General features: G+C 33.9%; 1 protein-coding gene across 3 annotated transcripts in view; it reads right to left on the reverse strand.

Moving 5' to 3' along the window:
* Positions 1–13,760: 13,760 nt before the first annotated feature.
* LOC129245205 (tyrosine-protein kinase-like otk) overlaps positions 13,761–16,979 on the reverse strand; it is a 56,880-nt gene continuing 53,661 nt past the window's right edge. For all 3 annotated transcript variants that reach the window (XM_054883238.1, XM_054883237.1, XM_054883236.1), the window contains exons 7-9: positions 15,560–15,720; positions 15,079–15,415; positions 13,761–13,975 (exon numbers count right to left, since the gene is read on the reverse strand). In XM_054883238.1, coding sequence (XP_054739213.1) covers positions 13,883–13,975; positions 15,079–15,415; positions 15,560–15,720 — 591 coding nt within the window. In that variant the 3' untranslated portion in view covers positions 13,761–13,882. The remainder of the gene's footprint in view (positions 13,976–15,078; positions 15,416–15,559; positions 15,721–16,979) is intronic.

The raw sequence follows: 16,979 nt of genomic DNA on the forward strand, positions 1-16,979 counted from the left end.
GTGTGGTTTGTTTTCAGCCCAGTAACGCATATTTTGCTTGTTGACAAAGCTATTGAGCCAAAAGTGAGCTTCATCACTGAAGAGGATTTTTCGACTTTAAACTTTCTTAACAGAACACGCATTTTTATAATAAAATTCAATGATTTGCAAGCGTTGCTCAAGTGTGTAGCGTTCCATGATGAAATAAATGAAACAAGTGTCGTTTCTAATTAGCTGTCAACAGCTGTACGTGCATATGTATGCATGTAATTAAATTTGTGCAAAAGTTTTGTTACTCAGTTGCTTAATTATGGGCGAAAAGTTTGAATAGTGGTTGCAAATGTGTAAATCGGCATATTTCTGAAAGCGTCCATAGCAACTGAGTGGTTTGATTTCGAAATAATTGCTAACACCGCACTTTAATTTTTTCACTCATTCAAAAATTTTATGTGTTGTCGCATTATTGGATTATATTAAAATTAAAATTGAGTCGTTATTTTCCATTTTCATTTTATTCTTTTTGTATAAACATAACCTAAATTAATTGTATAAATGCAGACCCTTCATTGAAGTCTCGTTTTATGGATATGTCACTGTTGTGATCTAACGTGAAATATGTACCAATTTTATAATATATAATAACCAGAGAGCTTCCAGAAAGAACACACCCTGAACTCTATCTATCAGGCCTGAATTACGTAAATTATAAATTTAAAAATTTCATGAAAAAGATGGTTTCTAATGCTATAAAACTACAACTCCAAAATCGGCAGGCAATGGCAAACCTCCGAGAGTATTTCTGCTAAGAAAAAGCTCATCATAAAAATATTTGCCGCTCGGAGTCGGCTTAAAACTGTAAAACACTAATTTGTGGAACAGCATCAAGACGCACACCACAAATAGGAGGAGGAGCTCGGCTAAACACCCAAAAAGGGTGTACGCGCCAATATATAAATACAACACCAAAATTTGCCTTGAACCCTTCCGATATGGATATTACTTAAAAAAAAAAAAAAAAAAAAAATTGGTACAAAAAGTTTTAATCATTTTTATATAGTTAGGTGTTGCAATATGGGAATCTCTCTTTACTTTTCAATTTAAAATTTACCACTAAAAAAAAATACAAGTCTAACGGTTAGACGCGATAGAAGTGAAACCTTCCGTAAAACAAACTGAGAGAGAATGAGATCAAAAACAACAATTGACGCGGTATTTCAAAGATATGTTGACAACATCGAAACCAAAGCATTTGTATCATATTTTAGCTATCATAAGCCACTCGTATTATTTGTTGAAATTGAAAACATTGAGGATGAATAATAATAAAATGAAGAAAATAAAATATGAACTTTATAGCAATATTATAATTAACATATACAGTGAGTCACAGTCAAAGTGAGCCACCAATTCCTTGAAGATATTTGTTTAAACAACTTTTGTAAATACTTTCAAACACCCATTATTTTTTGTCAACTTTATCAAGTGAGCATGCTTGTGTAATCTTATTGTATTTTTGAAGTGAAAACTTCTTTAGAATCGTTGGGAGTGATTTGAGAAAAAGTGAAACGGAAATAGCGACCCTCTTGGCTACGAAGCGTTATATTATATGTTGATATAAACGTAGCGACGAACTAAATAACTTTTATTTTTTCTTGTGATTCGAACCAAGGATTTTGGATCGGAAGCTCACATTGCTAGCCGCTCGGCTACCGCGCCATGCTGTCGGCGCTGGCCTAAAAGTTATTTAGTTCGTCGCTACGTTTATATCAACATATAATATAACGCTTCGTAGCTAAATAACGCTCGGCTACCGCGCCATGCTGTCGGCGCTGGCCTAAAAGTTATTTAGTTCGTCGCTACGTTTATATCAACATATAATATAACGCTTCGTAGCTAAATAACTTTTAGGCCAGCGCCGACAGCATGGCGCGGTAGCCGAGCGACTAGCAATGTGAGCTTCCGATCCAAAATCCTTGGTTCGAATCACAAGAAAAAAATTTTTTTATACAGTTATTTTTTTTTTTTTATGATATGTTTATGAGGAGCTTTTTTTCATGGCAGAAATACACTCGGTGTTTTGCCATTGCCTGCTGAGGGGTGAGCGCTATTAGAAAAATGTTTTTCTTAATTTTGGTGTTTTCACCGAGATTCGAACTGACGTTCTCTCTGTGAATTCTGAATAGTAGTCACGCACCAACCCATTCGGCTACGGCGTTTGTTTAATTTTACTGATGCAAAAATGAGGGAAAATATTTGAATAAAGTTTGCTTACTGTTTACACATTTTCCAAAGGTGACGGAGAACCAAAATCAATAAATAGCATCACGGAATTCATTCACGAAAATTTAATAAAGTATACACCAGAAGTATCGCGGATACGATAAAGTTCCAATGATTTTAAGAGGTGATTTCAACGTAAATTTTGCATTGGACACAGCGGTTCCTTCAATTGACTTTCTCAATACAACATTCAATTTAAAAATGTGTAACAATCGCACTGAATCGACAACACGATCAAAAACAACAATTGACGCGGTATTTCAAAGATATGTTGACAACATCGAAACCAAAGCATTTGTATCATATTTTAGCTATCATAAGCCACTCGTATCATTTGTTGAAATTGAAAACATTGAGGATGAATAATAATAAAATGAAGAAAATAAAATATGAACTTTATATCAATATTATAATGAACCTATAATTATCCCGCCCCTAATGCTGTTTTCGTCTCATTCTCTCTCAGTTTGTTTTACGGAAGGTTTCACTTCTATCGCGTCTAACCGTTAGACTGGTATTTTTTTTTTCTGTTTGTTTGCTGCCAAAGTAAGAGTAATAATGAAGAACAAAAACAAACGCACAAACTAACGTCACACTCAAAGTGAGCCACCTAACATTGTTTCTTTTAAAATAACGGGATATGTATTTTTGGATACTAATTTTCGCTTGCATCTTATTCTTAGAGTTTTAGTTGTTTATTATCAAGCGGCTTATAAAGATGGGTCGACAAACAAGTGTTGAAATTAGACAGTTAGTAATTGATCTTTTTAAAAAAGGAAAATCCCAAAGAAAAATTGCGGAATATGTGAATAAAAGTCGAGGAACTGTCCAGCACATCATACATCGCTTTACTAGAGGAGGAAGAGTAGGAAACAAGCAGAAAGAAAGCAAAAAAAAACGTTTTCAGAAAGGGACGAGGCATTTATTTTGCGGGAAGTGAAGAAAAATCCTCATCTTAGTGCTCCAAAATTGACGAAACTGTAAGAAGAGTTCTCAGAAAGCATGGTTATAATGGTCGTACGGCCAGAAACAAGCCATTTATTAGCAGCAGCAAAAATCGAAAAAAAGGTTGGAGTTTGCGCTGAAATATGTCTACAAGGATATGAGTTTCTGGCAAAGGTTCATAACGGTATAACGCACCGTAGAGGCTATAATAATATTTTTGTAGGTTCTCTTTACAGACGAAAGTAAATTTAACTTATTTGGCTCTGACGGTAAGAAGATGGTATGGCGACAAAAAAACACTGACTTTCAGCCGAAAAACCTAACTCCCAGTATGAAGTACGGGGGTGGCTCCGTCATGGTTTAGGGCTGCATGGCAGGTGGTGGAACTGGAAATCTTCAACATATTCCAGGCATAATGGATAAATACGTTTATATAGACTTTTGAAGCAAAATCTTAAGCCAAGTGTCGAAAAACTAGGGATCGAAGGCAACTTCTATTTTTACCAGGACAATGATCCTAAGCACAAGTCGTTTGTTACGCGGGAATATCTATTATATAACTGCCCCCACGTATTGGAAGTACCACCGCAGTCTCCAGATATAAATATAATTGAAAACTTATGGTTCCGTCTTGACCAAAACTTGCGGAAACATAGCATTTCTTCAAAACAAAGTCTTTTAGATGCCTTACAAGACGAGTGGCGTGCAATTCTTTCCACATATACCTGTAAGTTATTAGAATCAATGCCCCGACGTCTAAAAGCCGTTATTTCCGCAAAAGGTGGCCCAACAAAGTATTAATTTGTTATTTAAGTTCAGTTCAGCTAAGGTGGCTCACTTTCACTGTGAGATAGATTTGTGAATTATTTTAGTTTTTGCTCATTTTTTTATAATAAACAAAGAAAGTTCTTCATGTAAGCGATAAATTATTGAAGCTAATATTCAAACAATAAAAACACATAAATCTTTTTTCCAATCTGTGGTATTTTTAAACAAATTTCTACTAAATCTGATGACTAGGAAGTGTGTCTCACTTTGACTGTGACTCACTGTAATTATCCCGCTCCTAATGCTGCTTTCGTCTCATTCTCTCTCAGTTTGTTTTACGGAAGGTTTCACTTCTATCGTGTCTAACCGTTAGACTGGTATTTTTTTTCTGTCGAAATTCACGACAGTTTTCTGCATTATTTTTCGGCATAATTGCGGTAAATATTTAAAAATGAAAATATTTACGAATATAAAAATACGGACGCAATACAGCACACGCGGTTGCTATTATGAGCGTCGTAACGCGTATAATACACAGACGTACTAACATACACGCAAACATTCGTAGGACGCTTGGTTTGAATTTTTTACACATATGTATGTATGCTATACTATGGCCTAGCCTATGTACGTACATATATATTTGTGTTCTGAACTTCCAGCAAAATAATGCTTAATAATATACACATATGCATCTACATGCAACCGCACACACAGGCCACTCACTTTATTCCTGTAAATGCGTATGTCGTCCAAAGCTAAAATTCTATGCCTAGCGACTACAAGAACAAAATGCATTAATAGGCGCAGGCGTAGTGGCCACCATCCTAGTTGCCATAGCGCTGAACAGTCGCGGCGGCGCCGAACAGTTTCAACTATTGTACTGTGCAACAAAAACTCATCATCAAAAAATTGATTTATAAATTCGAGCTCATAGTTCTAAGAGCAAGTACTTTCATTCATAAAACGAGCCGCCCATATGCTAATTTTCTCGACAATTCGAAAATAGTCAATATTGGAATATTTCGCGTAGAATTATTTGCCAATATTCAATTTTTGTCAAGTCGAGTGCCCGCGGCTCCGTAAATATGTTTGCACCCATATATGTATGTAAATATATGTTTCTAAATGCTCGACAACCGCAGCTGCCTGTTCAAGATTACTGTACATTAGGCCGGGTCGATTTGTGGGAAGGCAAAAAAATCGCCCATTGCTCTGTGAAAATCATATTCTAGGGATCAGAATAAGAAATTTTGCCGAAGGAACCATACACCAATTCCAAAATATCACCATTTTTGGCCTTTACTTGAAAAAATCAGCTAAATGGCTATGTTTTTTCTTTATTTTTATTTATTTATAATATTATCTATTTTTTCTCTTAAGAAATTTATTTAGTCAGAACATATGTAAATGAATGAATGTGAGCTATAGAAAAGAAACTAAAAAGTTCGACCCATATTGGGGGACATCAGAAATCATTTTAGAGGTATGGTTCCTTCGGCAAAGTTTCTTATTTTGATCCCTAGAATACGATTTTCATAGAGCAATGAGCGATTTTTAAATCGACCCGCCCTACTGTACATGCAATGCTGTGCCTATGAATGCGCGCTGGATTTCTTGAGAAATTTTACCGTATGTTTTGCTGTGGCGAGGCACGTATGTACATACACACAACATATATACATATATCCGCATATATACATACATATATAAATTCACAAATTTAAATTTGCTTATGCCATCCTTCTGTGTGCCTGGTAATGAAGCATTTTCTATACATACATATATATACGTATATCTTTTTTCTTCTTCTTTTTGGTGTCGCTTTTTCGTTTCATCGAGTCTCAAATCACTCCCAACGATTCTAAAGAAGTTTTCACTTCAAAAACAACTAAAGGTACTTCTGAGAGTTAGCCAACATTCTCTCTGAGGGAGGCAAACATCAGAAATGTACAAGAATGAAAAACAAGTAAGATCTACCAAATTTCCAGGGCGCGCTATTCAAACAAGTTATAAAAAAGTTGAAAATTATGTTACCTTGTTTCTATTTGAACTTGCTCACTACACACTTTTCCAAATTCAGCCGATCGTTTTTTCACGTATTGCATTAGCTTATGTTTGCGAATAACTGTTTTTCTCACTGGCTGATTTTCCAAGTAAAAATGTTTCCAATAAAAACTTTGCAACTTCCCCTCAAAACCAACTGCCAGATTGCTCTTTCAATTTCCCAGCCGCAATAACCGCAAAACCTGATAGTAAAAATTCGTATCGCGTACGAGAACACTTCAATGGAAAGCAACAAATTATTTCCATTACTGAAGTTCTTTAAATAATTTCAAAGAAAAATTACCAGTAACTAATTTGATGATTTCTATTTATTTTATTTTCATCTTATTGGTGTATTTATGTATGCTTTATTTGCTCATTTTTTATAAAAAAAATAATTCAAACATGATAAGCTTAAAATGCACTTAAAACTAATATACATACAAACATGTCCTTTAAGACAATATAGACATATTCACTATAGATATCTCAATTCGAATTTCAATAAAAAATACGAAAGAAATTAATACTTTTTATAAATTTTAAACAAAAGAAAGAAAACAGTTATGCAAAACATACAAAAGTGGACAAGTGGTAAAAATATTTACCTTCGTAGTCAAAACTACAACATAAGCCATCTATGTTGTTTATAGGTAAAAAAAAATTAAGTTTAAAATTTTATTTAAACATATCTATTTAACCGTTCATGTTAAAAACAGATTATTTAATGCGTTTACGAAACGCTTCGCGACTTCCCAAAACTATATTCGGCACAATTGCATGCAACCGCATTTACTTTATGGTACTTTCGAAGTTTGCTGGAAACTAAAATCCACCTCAGAGCTTTCAGATGTCCTCAAACCTATTTTGTATGAACGAGAAAGACACTCAAAAATTTGTTTTTTATTCAGTGAATTCCGGAGACTGAGGTTTGTGAAAAATGCTCTAATGTTATGTAACTAGTAACTGGTTTCAGTGCATCTGAAAATATTTCTGTGTGGAGACTTTTCATAAATTTCTTGTTAATAAGTATTTTAGACTTCGATAATATGCATGCAAGTACCCTACAAGACAGTGCTGAGTACTTTCGCCAAAAATTCCAACACATTGACAAATATTTTATCAGTCTCTAACACATGCGCATTGACAAATTGAAAATTGTCGAATGAGCAAAAGAGATAACTAAATGTGAAACTCTTTTTCTCGTGAAAGCGCTGTTGAAATGCTCCTTTTTATAATATTCGTCAGTAATGCCACAACGGGAGAAATATTGATTGGGTATTTTTAAAACAAAAATTGGGAATTTACAGTTTCCTTATTTTCAACAACAAAATAAGCACACTCAGTATAAAATACATAAATAAGCAAAAAATTAAAAAAACATACATATTTACATACAAAAACCAACTCTCAGTTTTCAATAGAATTACATGTATTCAGGAAAGTGTGATTGAATTTGACAGTGGTCTCATAAAAATTATATTATAACATAAAAAACATATTATATAATATTTTAAAACAATTAATTAAATGTATTACATTTAAATCGCGAAATTTTTCCTTTAACGTAAAAACGAACTGTTTTCGTCAATTATTTTTTGTGCTCTATTTCTGGCAGCACGCCATTCCGACTATTAGTTGTTCCCAGGAATTGGCAATACTAAGAAGTTATGAAGGAATTTCTAAGCGCGCTTTCAAACAAAAAGCGCATCTAGTTATCCATAATTGTAAAAATTTTCGTCGTGGAAGGCGGTTGTGCTTATTGTGATACGAGTATTATTTAAAATATTGCCGCAGTGAAAAGGGGATTGTGAATAAACAGAGTGTAAATCAGGTATGTATATTCAAATTCTAACCAAATGTGATTTTATCGTGGTTTCATAAGTATTTTGGTAAAATAAGCATTTTTAACATGGACTGTCACTTCAGCAGTATTCTCCGTATATGTATGGATAATGCTTATGCTGCTAAAGGGTGTTTTTTTAGAGGTTAGGTTTTCAAGATGAAATAAAAAGTATATAATTTAATGTTATGGCCAAGAATTTAGCTTTATTATAAAGATAAGGGTTTGCCATTATGTTTTAAAAATGATTTCGGGCAAGTGGCCGCGGCGGCTGGCTCGGATAAATTCCAGCCGAGAGACCCAATTTTCGACCACTTTTTGCAGCAATTGGGGCCGTATGTCAGCAATAACGCGCCGAATATTCCCTTCCAAGACGTCAATCGTCTCGGGCTTATCTGCGTAGACAAGCGACTTCACATAGCCCCACAAGAAATAGTCCAGCGGTGTTATATCGCACGATCTTGGAGGCCACGCCACAGGTCCACGGCGCGAGATAATGCGCTCACCAAAAGTTTACTTCAATAAATCGATTGTTGCGTTGGCTGTATGGCATGTAGCGCCGTCTTGTTGGAACCAAAGGTCGTCCACATCAACATCGTCCAATTCAGGCACGAAAAATCATTAATCATGGCTCTATAGCGCTCTCCATTGACTGTAACATTATGGCCGGCTTCATTTTTAAAGAAATATGGACCAATGATTCCCTCTGCCCATAGAGCACACCAAACAGTGACTTTTTGAGGATGTAACGGCGTCTCAGCAATGGCTTGTGGATTATGTGCACTCCAAATGCGACAATTTTGCTTATTGACATACCCATTCAACCAAAAGTGAGCTTCATCGCTGAACAAAATTTTCTTCGATGCGTCGCGCGAACCGGACCATTATTTTCGTAATAAATTTGCACGATTTGCAAACGTTGTTCAGGTGTAAGTCTATTCATTATGAAATGGCAAACCAAACTGAGCATAAATCAAGTGACAGCTGTCAAAAAGACCATTTACGAAAAAAGTAGTGCCAACTTGAAAACCTAACCTCTAAAAAACACCCTTTACAACAAAAACAACAACAACGTGTGAAGTTGCAGTTTTGTGGCTGCTCTGAAGAAATTGTGATATTTTGTTCAAAATAGTGAAAATTGCGATAAAATAAAATTTTCATAAAAAGTAAAAATAATAAATATAATAATATAAAAATAATAATAATAGTGAAATAATAATATAGAAATAATAAAAATTTTCTTTTTTTCAGAAGATTATACAGTAAATAAAAGCGGCAATTTGTCATCAATGAAAATATAACGTGAACTTTAAATAAGGTATTGTAAATTACTAACATAAACTTAAGTAGTTAAATACTAATCAAAATTTAAGTTGCAACAACAAAAGTGCATTGACTGACTTACTGCAAACATTGAAGAAGGTTGGGGTTGAAGGAATACCTTTATCCGCTAAAACTCTTTTAGTTTTTTCAGTTTTTTTTTAATCAAAAAATTTTGAATATTTGAAAGATGTAGATTATATAGACGTTGGGATTGATGGTCTGAAAGTATTTAAAAGTTCGAATCGGACATTATGGCCAATTTTTGGTTCTGTTGTAGGTTTTCCTTATAAATTTGAAAATTATTATACACAATAGATGTAACCAAAAAAAAAATATATTAATAGAAAATCTTTAAATCTGTAAATATGTAAAATCTTTAAATCTGTAAATATGTAAATGAAAATTCTTAGTTTGTGAACAAGAAATGAAAAAAATATATATTATTAGAATAAATTTAAATATGTAAATATATAATATAAAATTTTAAAATACTTAGTTTGTAAGCAATAAATGAATATAATAATATAAATGTAATTTCGTTTTCGTCGTGTAATTTCGAATAAGGAGTTTAGGTCATTTGTGCTGATGAGTTTGTGATGACAACAATGAGGAGTTTAGGCGATTTGTGCTGATGAGTTTGTGATGACAACAATGAGGAGTTTAGGCCATTTGTGCTGATGAGTTTGTGATGACAACAATGAGGAGTTTAGTATGCTTTAGAGCAGGGCAGATATATTTTTCAGTTATGAGAAATTGCTATTGGTAAAAGAGAGATAGAATATCACATCGACAAGGGGAAACTATCAGAACTTTCCCACGGCTAGAACAAAAATGTGTAGTTGGATGAGGATAGTGATGATGATAATATGAGTGCTTATATGATAGTCATCTGTCTTGTAGGGTACATACATATGTATATACATATATACATCTGTGTACTTTCTGCCTGTGTTTTAGCGAAATGTTTAAATCTTATGTTATTGACAGATTTAGTTTACCAACCTAATTTATAACGAATAAGAAAAAGATTTCAAATAATTTTAAAATAGCATAATTTAAAAGCATATGGACATGCAGTTTTATATATCATTCGAAAAATATTAACACATTCATGAATAAGGCTCAAAAGGTTTTAAAGGGTCTTTCAAAAGTTACGCGTAGAGTAGTGAATAATTCTTAGACGGTACCTTTTTTTATGTCATCTTTCACATTTGACAATTGAAGCCAACAACTGATTGAAGATGCTTTGTGCCCTGAGCTTAAAGGAATTGACATAAGGCGATCTTTATTTTTAGCAGGATGGAGCCTTTAGAAGCCACACAATACGGGAAAACATTGCATTTTTGCGACCCAAGTTTCCCGGTCGATTAATTTCACGTAATGGGGACATAAACTGGCCACCTATATCCTGATCACCAGATCTGGACTAATTTTTGTGGGCTTTTTTGAAAAGTTGAGTCTATTTGAATAAGGCAACAACGATTTCAGAGATGAAGCCCAACATTCGGATTGAGGTTGTTGAACTATATTCGATAATGTGCGAGCGAGTCCTTGAAAATTTTGATTCTCGCCTGCTGACGTTCCCATGGTGGACATATAAATGATGTAATTTGTCACACATAATTATTAAGAGCTGTTTTTTTGAATAAAAACAGTGAAATCTGAAAGAATCTAAATTTTTTACATGTTTTATTTTTGAACAACATCTAGGCGCGTCTTTTGAAAGACCCTTGATCTCAGTAAAATTTTAATAGTAATGTAAAAAATAGCAGTGAAAGCTATGAGTAAAGAAATTTTAGTTGTTATGTCAAATGTACGCAGATATACATTCATACTCGTATAAGTATGTATTTTTTATGTATCGATTTTTTGATGTTTTCCACACTTGACTACTTGATTAGTGCTTTGGATGAGATGAATTTTAGTGTCAGCTCCTTTGTAAAATTCTTCCGTTATACTTATATATAAGCATACAAATGCGTATACTCATACGTATACCCATACGTGTCTGCTTTGTGTTATTTAAAAAATTAGATTATTTATATTATTAATATATGGATGTATGTATGTATATTTGTTATATATACAGTGGAAATTATATTACTTATATATATGTATGTATATGTATGCTTATAAATGGCTAGTTACTTAGTATGTATGTATAAGTATATAAAGCCCCTAAGTTCTGTTTAAACTGTATTTGATTAAGAACCTAAAAACATTCGTTGATAATTTTTGAACTATCATGTCCATCTAGCGACATACATAATATACATACATATGTATTCATGAATGTGCGTAAGTATGCGCCTATTTACCGTACATTAAATACATTTGAAAGAATATGCCATCAAAAATACAAAATAAATACGTATGTATGTGCGTTTGTGGGTCTGTATGTATGTGTCTTAATCAAAGGAAAACTTTTCTGGAAGTTACATTTGCACCTAATCCTAGTTTTCAATGTGATGCACACAAGTACATATCTATTTACATATGCACGTTTGTTTTAAAATACACATAGCGCAACTTTTCAAAATTATATACAAGCACAACAATATTACGTAAAAATGGCGCTCGCCAATTATGCAATAAGTAGAATTCAGCACAAATTTACCAGTGTCGAATGTATGTATGTTTTCCAACTTAACCATACATATGCACGCATGTAAGTAAGTAAATCTACATTAATTTAATATAGTAAATGCATTTTCTGTACTTTTTTAATTGTTTTACAAAATGGCAATTTTTCTGGCAAACGAATTACGCAGCTATTTTGCGTAACATTTCCACGAGACTTTAGACTTTTTTCTAAAATGTGTTGAACACATTATCCACCACTCCTCAGCCAAGCCCTGCATGTTTATGCAAAATACGTATTTATAATTGTAGAATATCGGATGCCTTTGGAACTACAATACGTTTAAAAACTATAGCGCAGGGACTTTTTGACAATTTGCTTGCTTCATAATAAATTTTAATAATATTTTTTTTAAAATACTGTTCATTCACCTTCGAGCATCTAATAAATCTAAGTTTCAAATTGCAAATTAAAAAAGAAAATTCAACATTTTTTCATAAAAATATCATATTGTTTAATCATAATTTTTAGAAAAATGTCGGGTTTGCAGTGTTATAGCCCATTGAAATGTAACATAATAAAGTGCGAGTTTGAAGTGGCGCAAAAATCACGTTAATTTTCAACAATTATTTCGCATAAAAAACTTATTAAAATTAAATAAGAAACTTATAAATTGTCAAAACTTATTAATAATAGGTCTATCGATAAGTTCGTGCGGTTTTACAACAGATGGCGTAACTTGATTATTATTCCATCGATCCACATTTCCAAACATTCATTGGAGAGCTACTGTCGTAAGGCACAAACGTCAGTATAAGTTTTTTATTTGAAGCGTAAACAACAATATTTTTACCACACTTGAAAATGTCGAATTTCGTGCCAAATAATGTGTTTTTGCGGGGAATTTTTTAATATGAAGAAAAAAGCAGCCGAAAGTCATCGTATCTTGGTGGAAGTTTATGGTGAGCATGCTCTAGCTGAGCGAACGTGCCAGAAGTGGTTTGCACGCTTTAAAAGTGGTGATTTTGGCTTGGAAGACGAAGAACGCGAGGGTGCGCCGCCAAAGTTCATGGATACCGAATTGGAGGAATTGCTCGATCAAGATCCGGCTCAAACGCAAGAAGAGGTTGCAAAAACTTTAGGAGTTGATCAATCAACCATTTCCAAACGTTTAAAAGCCATGGGAATGATCCGAAAGGTAGGCCATTGCGTGCCGTATGAATTGAAGCCAAGAGACGTTGAACGCCGTTTTATGGCATGCGAACAACTGCTTCAACGGCACAAAAGAAAGGGTTTTTTGCATCGAATTGTGACTGGCGATGAAAAGTGGGTCCATTACGACAATCCAAAACGTCGGGCAACGTATGGATACCCTGGCCATGCTTCAACATCGACGTCGGCGCAGAATATTCATGGCCTGAAGGTTATGCTGTGTATCTGGTGGGACCAGCTGGGTGTTGTGTATTATGAGCTACTGAAACCGAATGAAACGATTACGGGGGATGTCTACCGACGACAATTGATGCGTTTGAGCCGAGCACTGCGAGAAAAACGGCCGCAATACGCCGATAGACACGACAAAGTTATTTTGCAACATGACAATGCTCGGCCACATGTTGCACAAGTGGTCAAAACATACTTAGAAACGCTCAAATGGGATGTCCTACCCCACCCGCTGTATAGTCCAGACCTTGCGCCATCCGATTACTATCTCTTCCGATCGATGCAACATGGCCTGGCTGACCAGCACTTCCGTAATTACGATGAAGTCAAAAAATGGATCGATTCGTGGATTGCGGCAAAACCGACCGAATTTTTCACAAAGGGAATCCGTGAATTGCCAGAAAGATGGGAAAAAGTAGTAGTAAGCGATGGACAATACTTTGAATATTAAATTTGTAACCTTTTTACGTCAATAAAGTTTCAAATTTCGAAAAAAAACCGCACGAACTTAAACATAGTCCTATTAATAATAATAAAAAAAATTATTTGGCTTACCACTAAAGCCCCCAAAAATTATATATAGATTCTCAGCTTCTCAACTTATAAGTAAAATAAAATTACATAAATATTTTAAGGTAAATATGTTGAATAAATTATAAATAAGAAAAGTATATTTATTTATCACCATTTTGCATTGCTTTACTGAGTGCTGAGCAGAGTTGACTAAATGATGGTCGCTCTTTCGGATTTAAGTTCCAACATGTGAGCTGTAATGAGAGGAAAATAAGAGCAATTTAGAAATAAAATGGGAGCAAACGTCTGTTTTAACTATACGTATATGAGTTCAAGAGGAAAAAATTAAAATCTCAAAATGAAATTTTACTACATTGTTGTTTGAGTCAAAATTGTAACCTATCTCTCTTTAATAAATCATGTTGATATCTTTAAACATTACAGAAATATCAAACGTTGTCATTAATCAGTGTGCACTTGGGATGCCAATTTTTGAGATATTACTCATTCCGGTGTTTTCGGGAACTTATTTTATATTCACACAATCCTGAAACTGCCCCTTTGATTTTGTTAAAGTTAATTGTTCAACAGGTGTAACATAGATGAACTCACCTTATTACAGTATTTTAAATCAAAGCATTACAAAAATTTAAGTACTGAGGGTACTATTCTCCAAGCGCGATCTGAATTTATTGCATATAAAGCCAACAGATAAGGGCATCGTTCTGCTCAAGACTTGTTGGCCTCCATCCCCACCATTAGAAAACAAGAAAATTTCCTTAATCAGATCTACTAACTGCCATACGACTTTCTGTTAAATTAATTCACCGAACTCCTATGCAATTTCTCCTGCAGGCTAACTGTTTTATGAGTCGCATATTTTTGAATTTTTTTTTTGCACTCTAAAAACACAATGCTCGGCCAAATACTAGCTCAGCTGTTTTACAAAAACGCATAAAGTTCTACAAATGTTGCAAATACAGATTTTCTTCCCTCGAAAAGGGGCATTTTTGTGATGAAAATTGTGCTAATTGCATCAGATATAGGTAAAAAAATATTTAGTAATTCCAGCATCTGAAGTGACTGAAAAAAAGACCGGAACTCCGGGATTGGCATCCCTAGTGTGCACTACTTTGAGGACAAGTTTATAGTCAGGCAAAATTTATACAAGTACACTTGAATTTATGGGCAAGAAGTCTTCGAAAATTGTTTAGTCCTTTTATCTATGTATTAAATATAATTTCGTGAAAAAAAAAATGGATTGCGTTACTTTGAGACTTCATAGCTAATAATACAAATGCATCTTAAGATCAATTTAATTAAATAATCAATTAGCGTAAATACATAAATTACTCACCAAAATCTCTTTCAAACTATCTGGTGTGCCATTCGCACATGCCCACTGCAATTTGCAAGACTGACTGCGTTGTATAACCTCTTCGTTACTCAGCTCTTCGAAAGGTAATTTCGTGGCCTGGCTGAATAGCTCCCAAACAACAACACCAAATGCAAAAATATCACTCTTTGTTGTGTAATCATCCTCTTGAATACATTCAGGCGCCAGCCAGCGAACAGGCAATAGAGTGTTGCGATGCTTGTAGTATTCTCGACTGTATTTGTCTTTGGATAAAGCGGGGTATGAGACTTTCACAATAAAATCACTGGAGATGACACAGTTGCGGGTAGCTAAGTCCCTTCAAAGGAGTGTAGAAAATAGTAAAATTATTAGTTTGTGTATTACAATTTACAAAAACTTCTGTTCAAATTAGAATGCAAATGCAGTAGGCTATTTTGCCTAAGAAGCGCAGTTCAGCAAATATTCAAATTTTATTCCTTACTTGTGTATAAATCGCGATCTGTAAATGGCATCCATGCCACGCGCAATTTGGTATGCTACCGCCAAAATTTGCCCCGTCTGGAGTGGTGGAGGCGATTGTGCAGAATTATTTGAGGTATTTACTTTGCCGGCAGTGGCCAGAAGGAATTGTTTCAGGTCACCCTAAGAATAAAAAAAAAGAGGTTGTCTGTAAAGTCGGTTTACTGACGATAGTTTAACGTGACAACGTCATAAGAAAATACTGATGTAATGGTTGCAATTTTCAAAACAAAATTTTAATTTTATTTGTTTGATAGATATTTTGTATGGATATAGAGGGGAGGTAAATGGAATCGCAATGGAATAGGTCAAGTTACATTTACACAAACATGAAAAATGACGAAACATTTATCAAATTCATGAAAGATATGTTCAATTTAGATTGTGCATCAGACGTTAATAATTCAACAAAACTAAGAGGCAACATCATCGATTTGCCTTTTTCAAGACACTTTACACTCGGAACACTCCCTTTCATTTCTTACTTTTTCTATCATCATCCTATTCTCAACAGAGAAATGGTTCCTTGCCATGCGCAATACATACATATATATGCTCACTAGGCCGGGTCGATTTGTCACATTCATTCATTTACATATGTTCTGACTAAATAAATTTCTTAAGAGAAAAAATAGATATTATTATAAATAAATAACAAATATTATTATAAATAAATAAAAATAAAGAAAAAACATAGCCATTTAGCTGATTTTTTCATGTAAAGGCCAAAAATAGTGATATTTTTAAATTGGGGGGCATCAGAATTCGTTTTAGAGGTATGGTTCCTTCGGCAAAGTTTCTTATTTTGATCCCTAGAATACGATTTTCACAGAGCAATGAACGATTTTTAAATCGACCCGCCCTAATGCTCACTCAAATAGGATAGAGCCAGTTGTCGATCGTTGCCGAACGCGGGGGCCGATTGTGCTCGTTGTCGTTCGTTCCGCGCTCTCGCTTGCAGTTCAAGCATTAGCTTACATTTGCTTGCGTACAGAATATGTAGATTCGTACATTTGATATGTCCATATGATTTGTATGCATCTTTACATATAGATTTGTTCTTTTTGAAAATTGCGCGAAATTGTATATGTATGTATATGTATGTTTAAATATATATATTAGTATACAACATATCTTATAAGGTATGTGGTAAATATTACCATAAATTTTTTCCTTCATATATAATAAAAAAATTAATAATAATAACATTAAAACAACATTATTAACAACTAGTCGTCACTAATTATAGATTCGGTAAGGATGATGATGATACACTTGGTTTTATTTTAAATTCTTCAAGTAAATCAAATTAATAATAATCAATAAGAAGGCATATGCATATACAAATGTGTGAATTTATATATGTACATATGCGCATATAC

This window comes from Anastrepha obliqua, chromosome 4, assembly GCF_027943255.1.
Source record: "Anastrepha obliqua isolate idAnaObli1 chromosome 4, idAnaObli1_1.0, whole genome shotgun sequence".
Lineage (NCBI taxonomy): Eukaryota > Metazoa > Arthropoda > Insecta > Diptera > Tephritidae > Anastrepha > Anastrepha obliqua.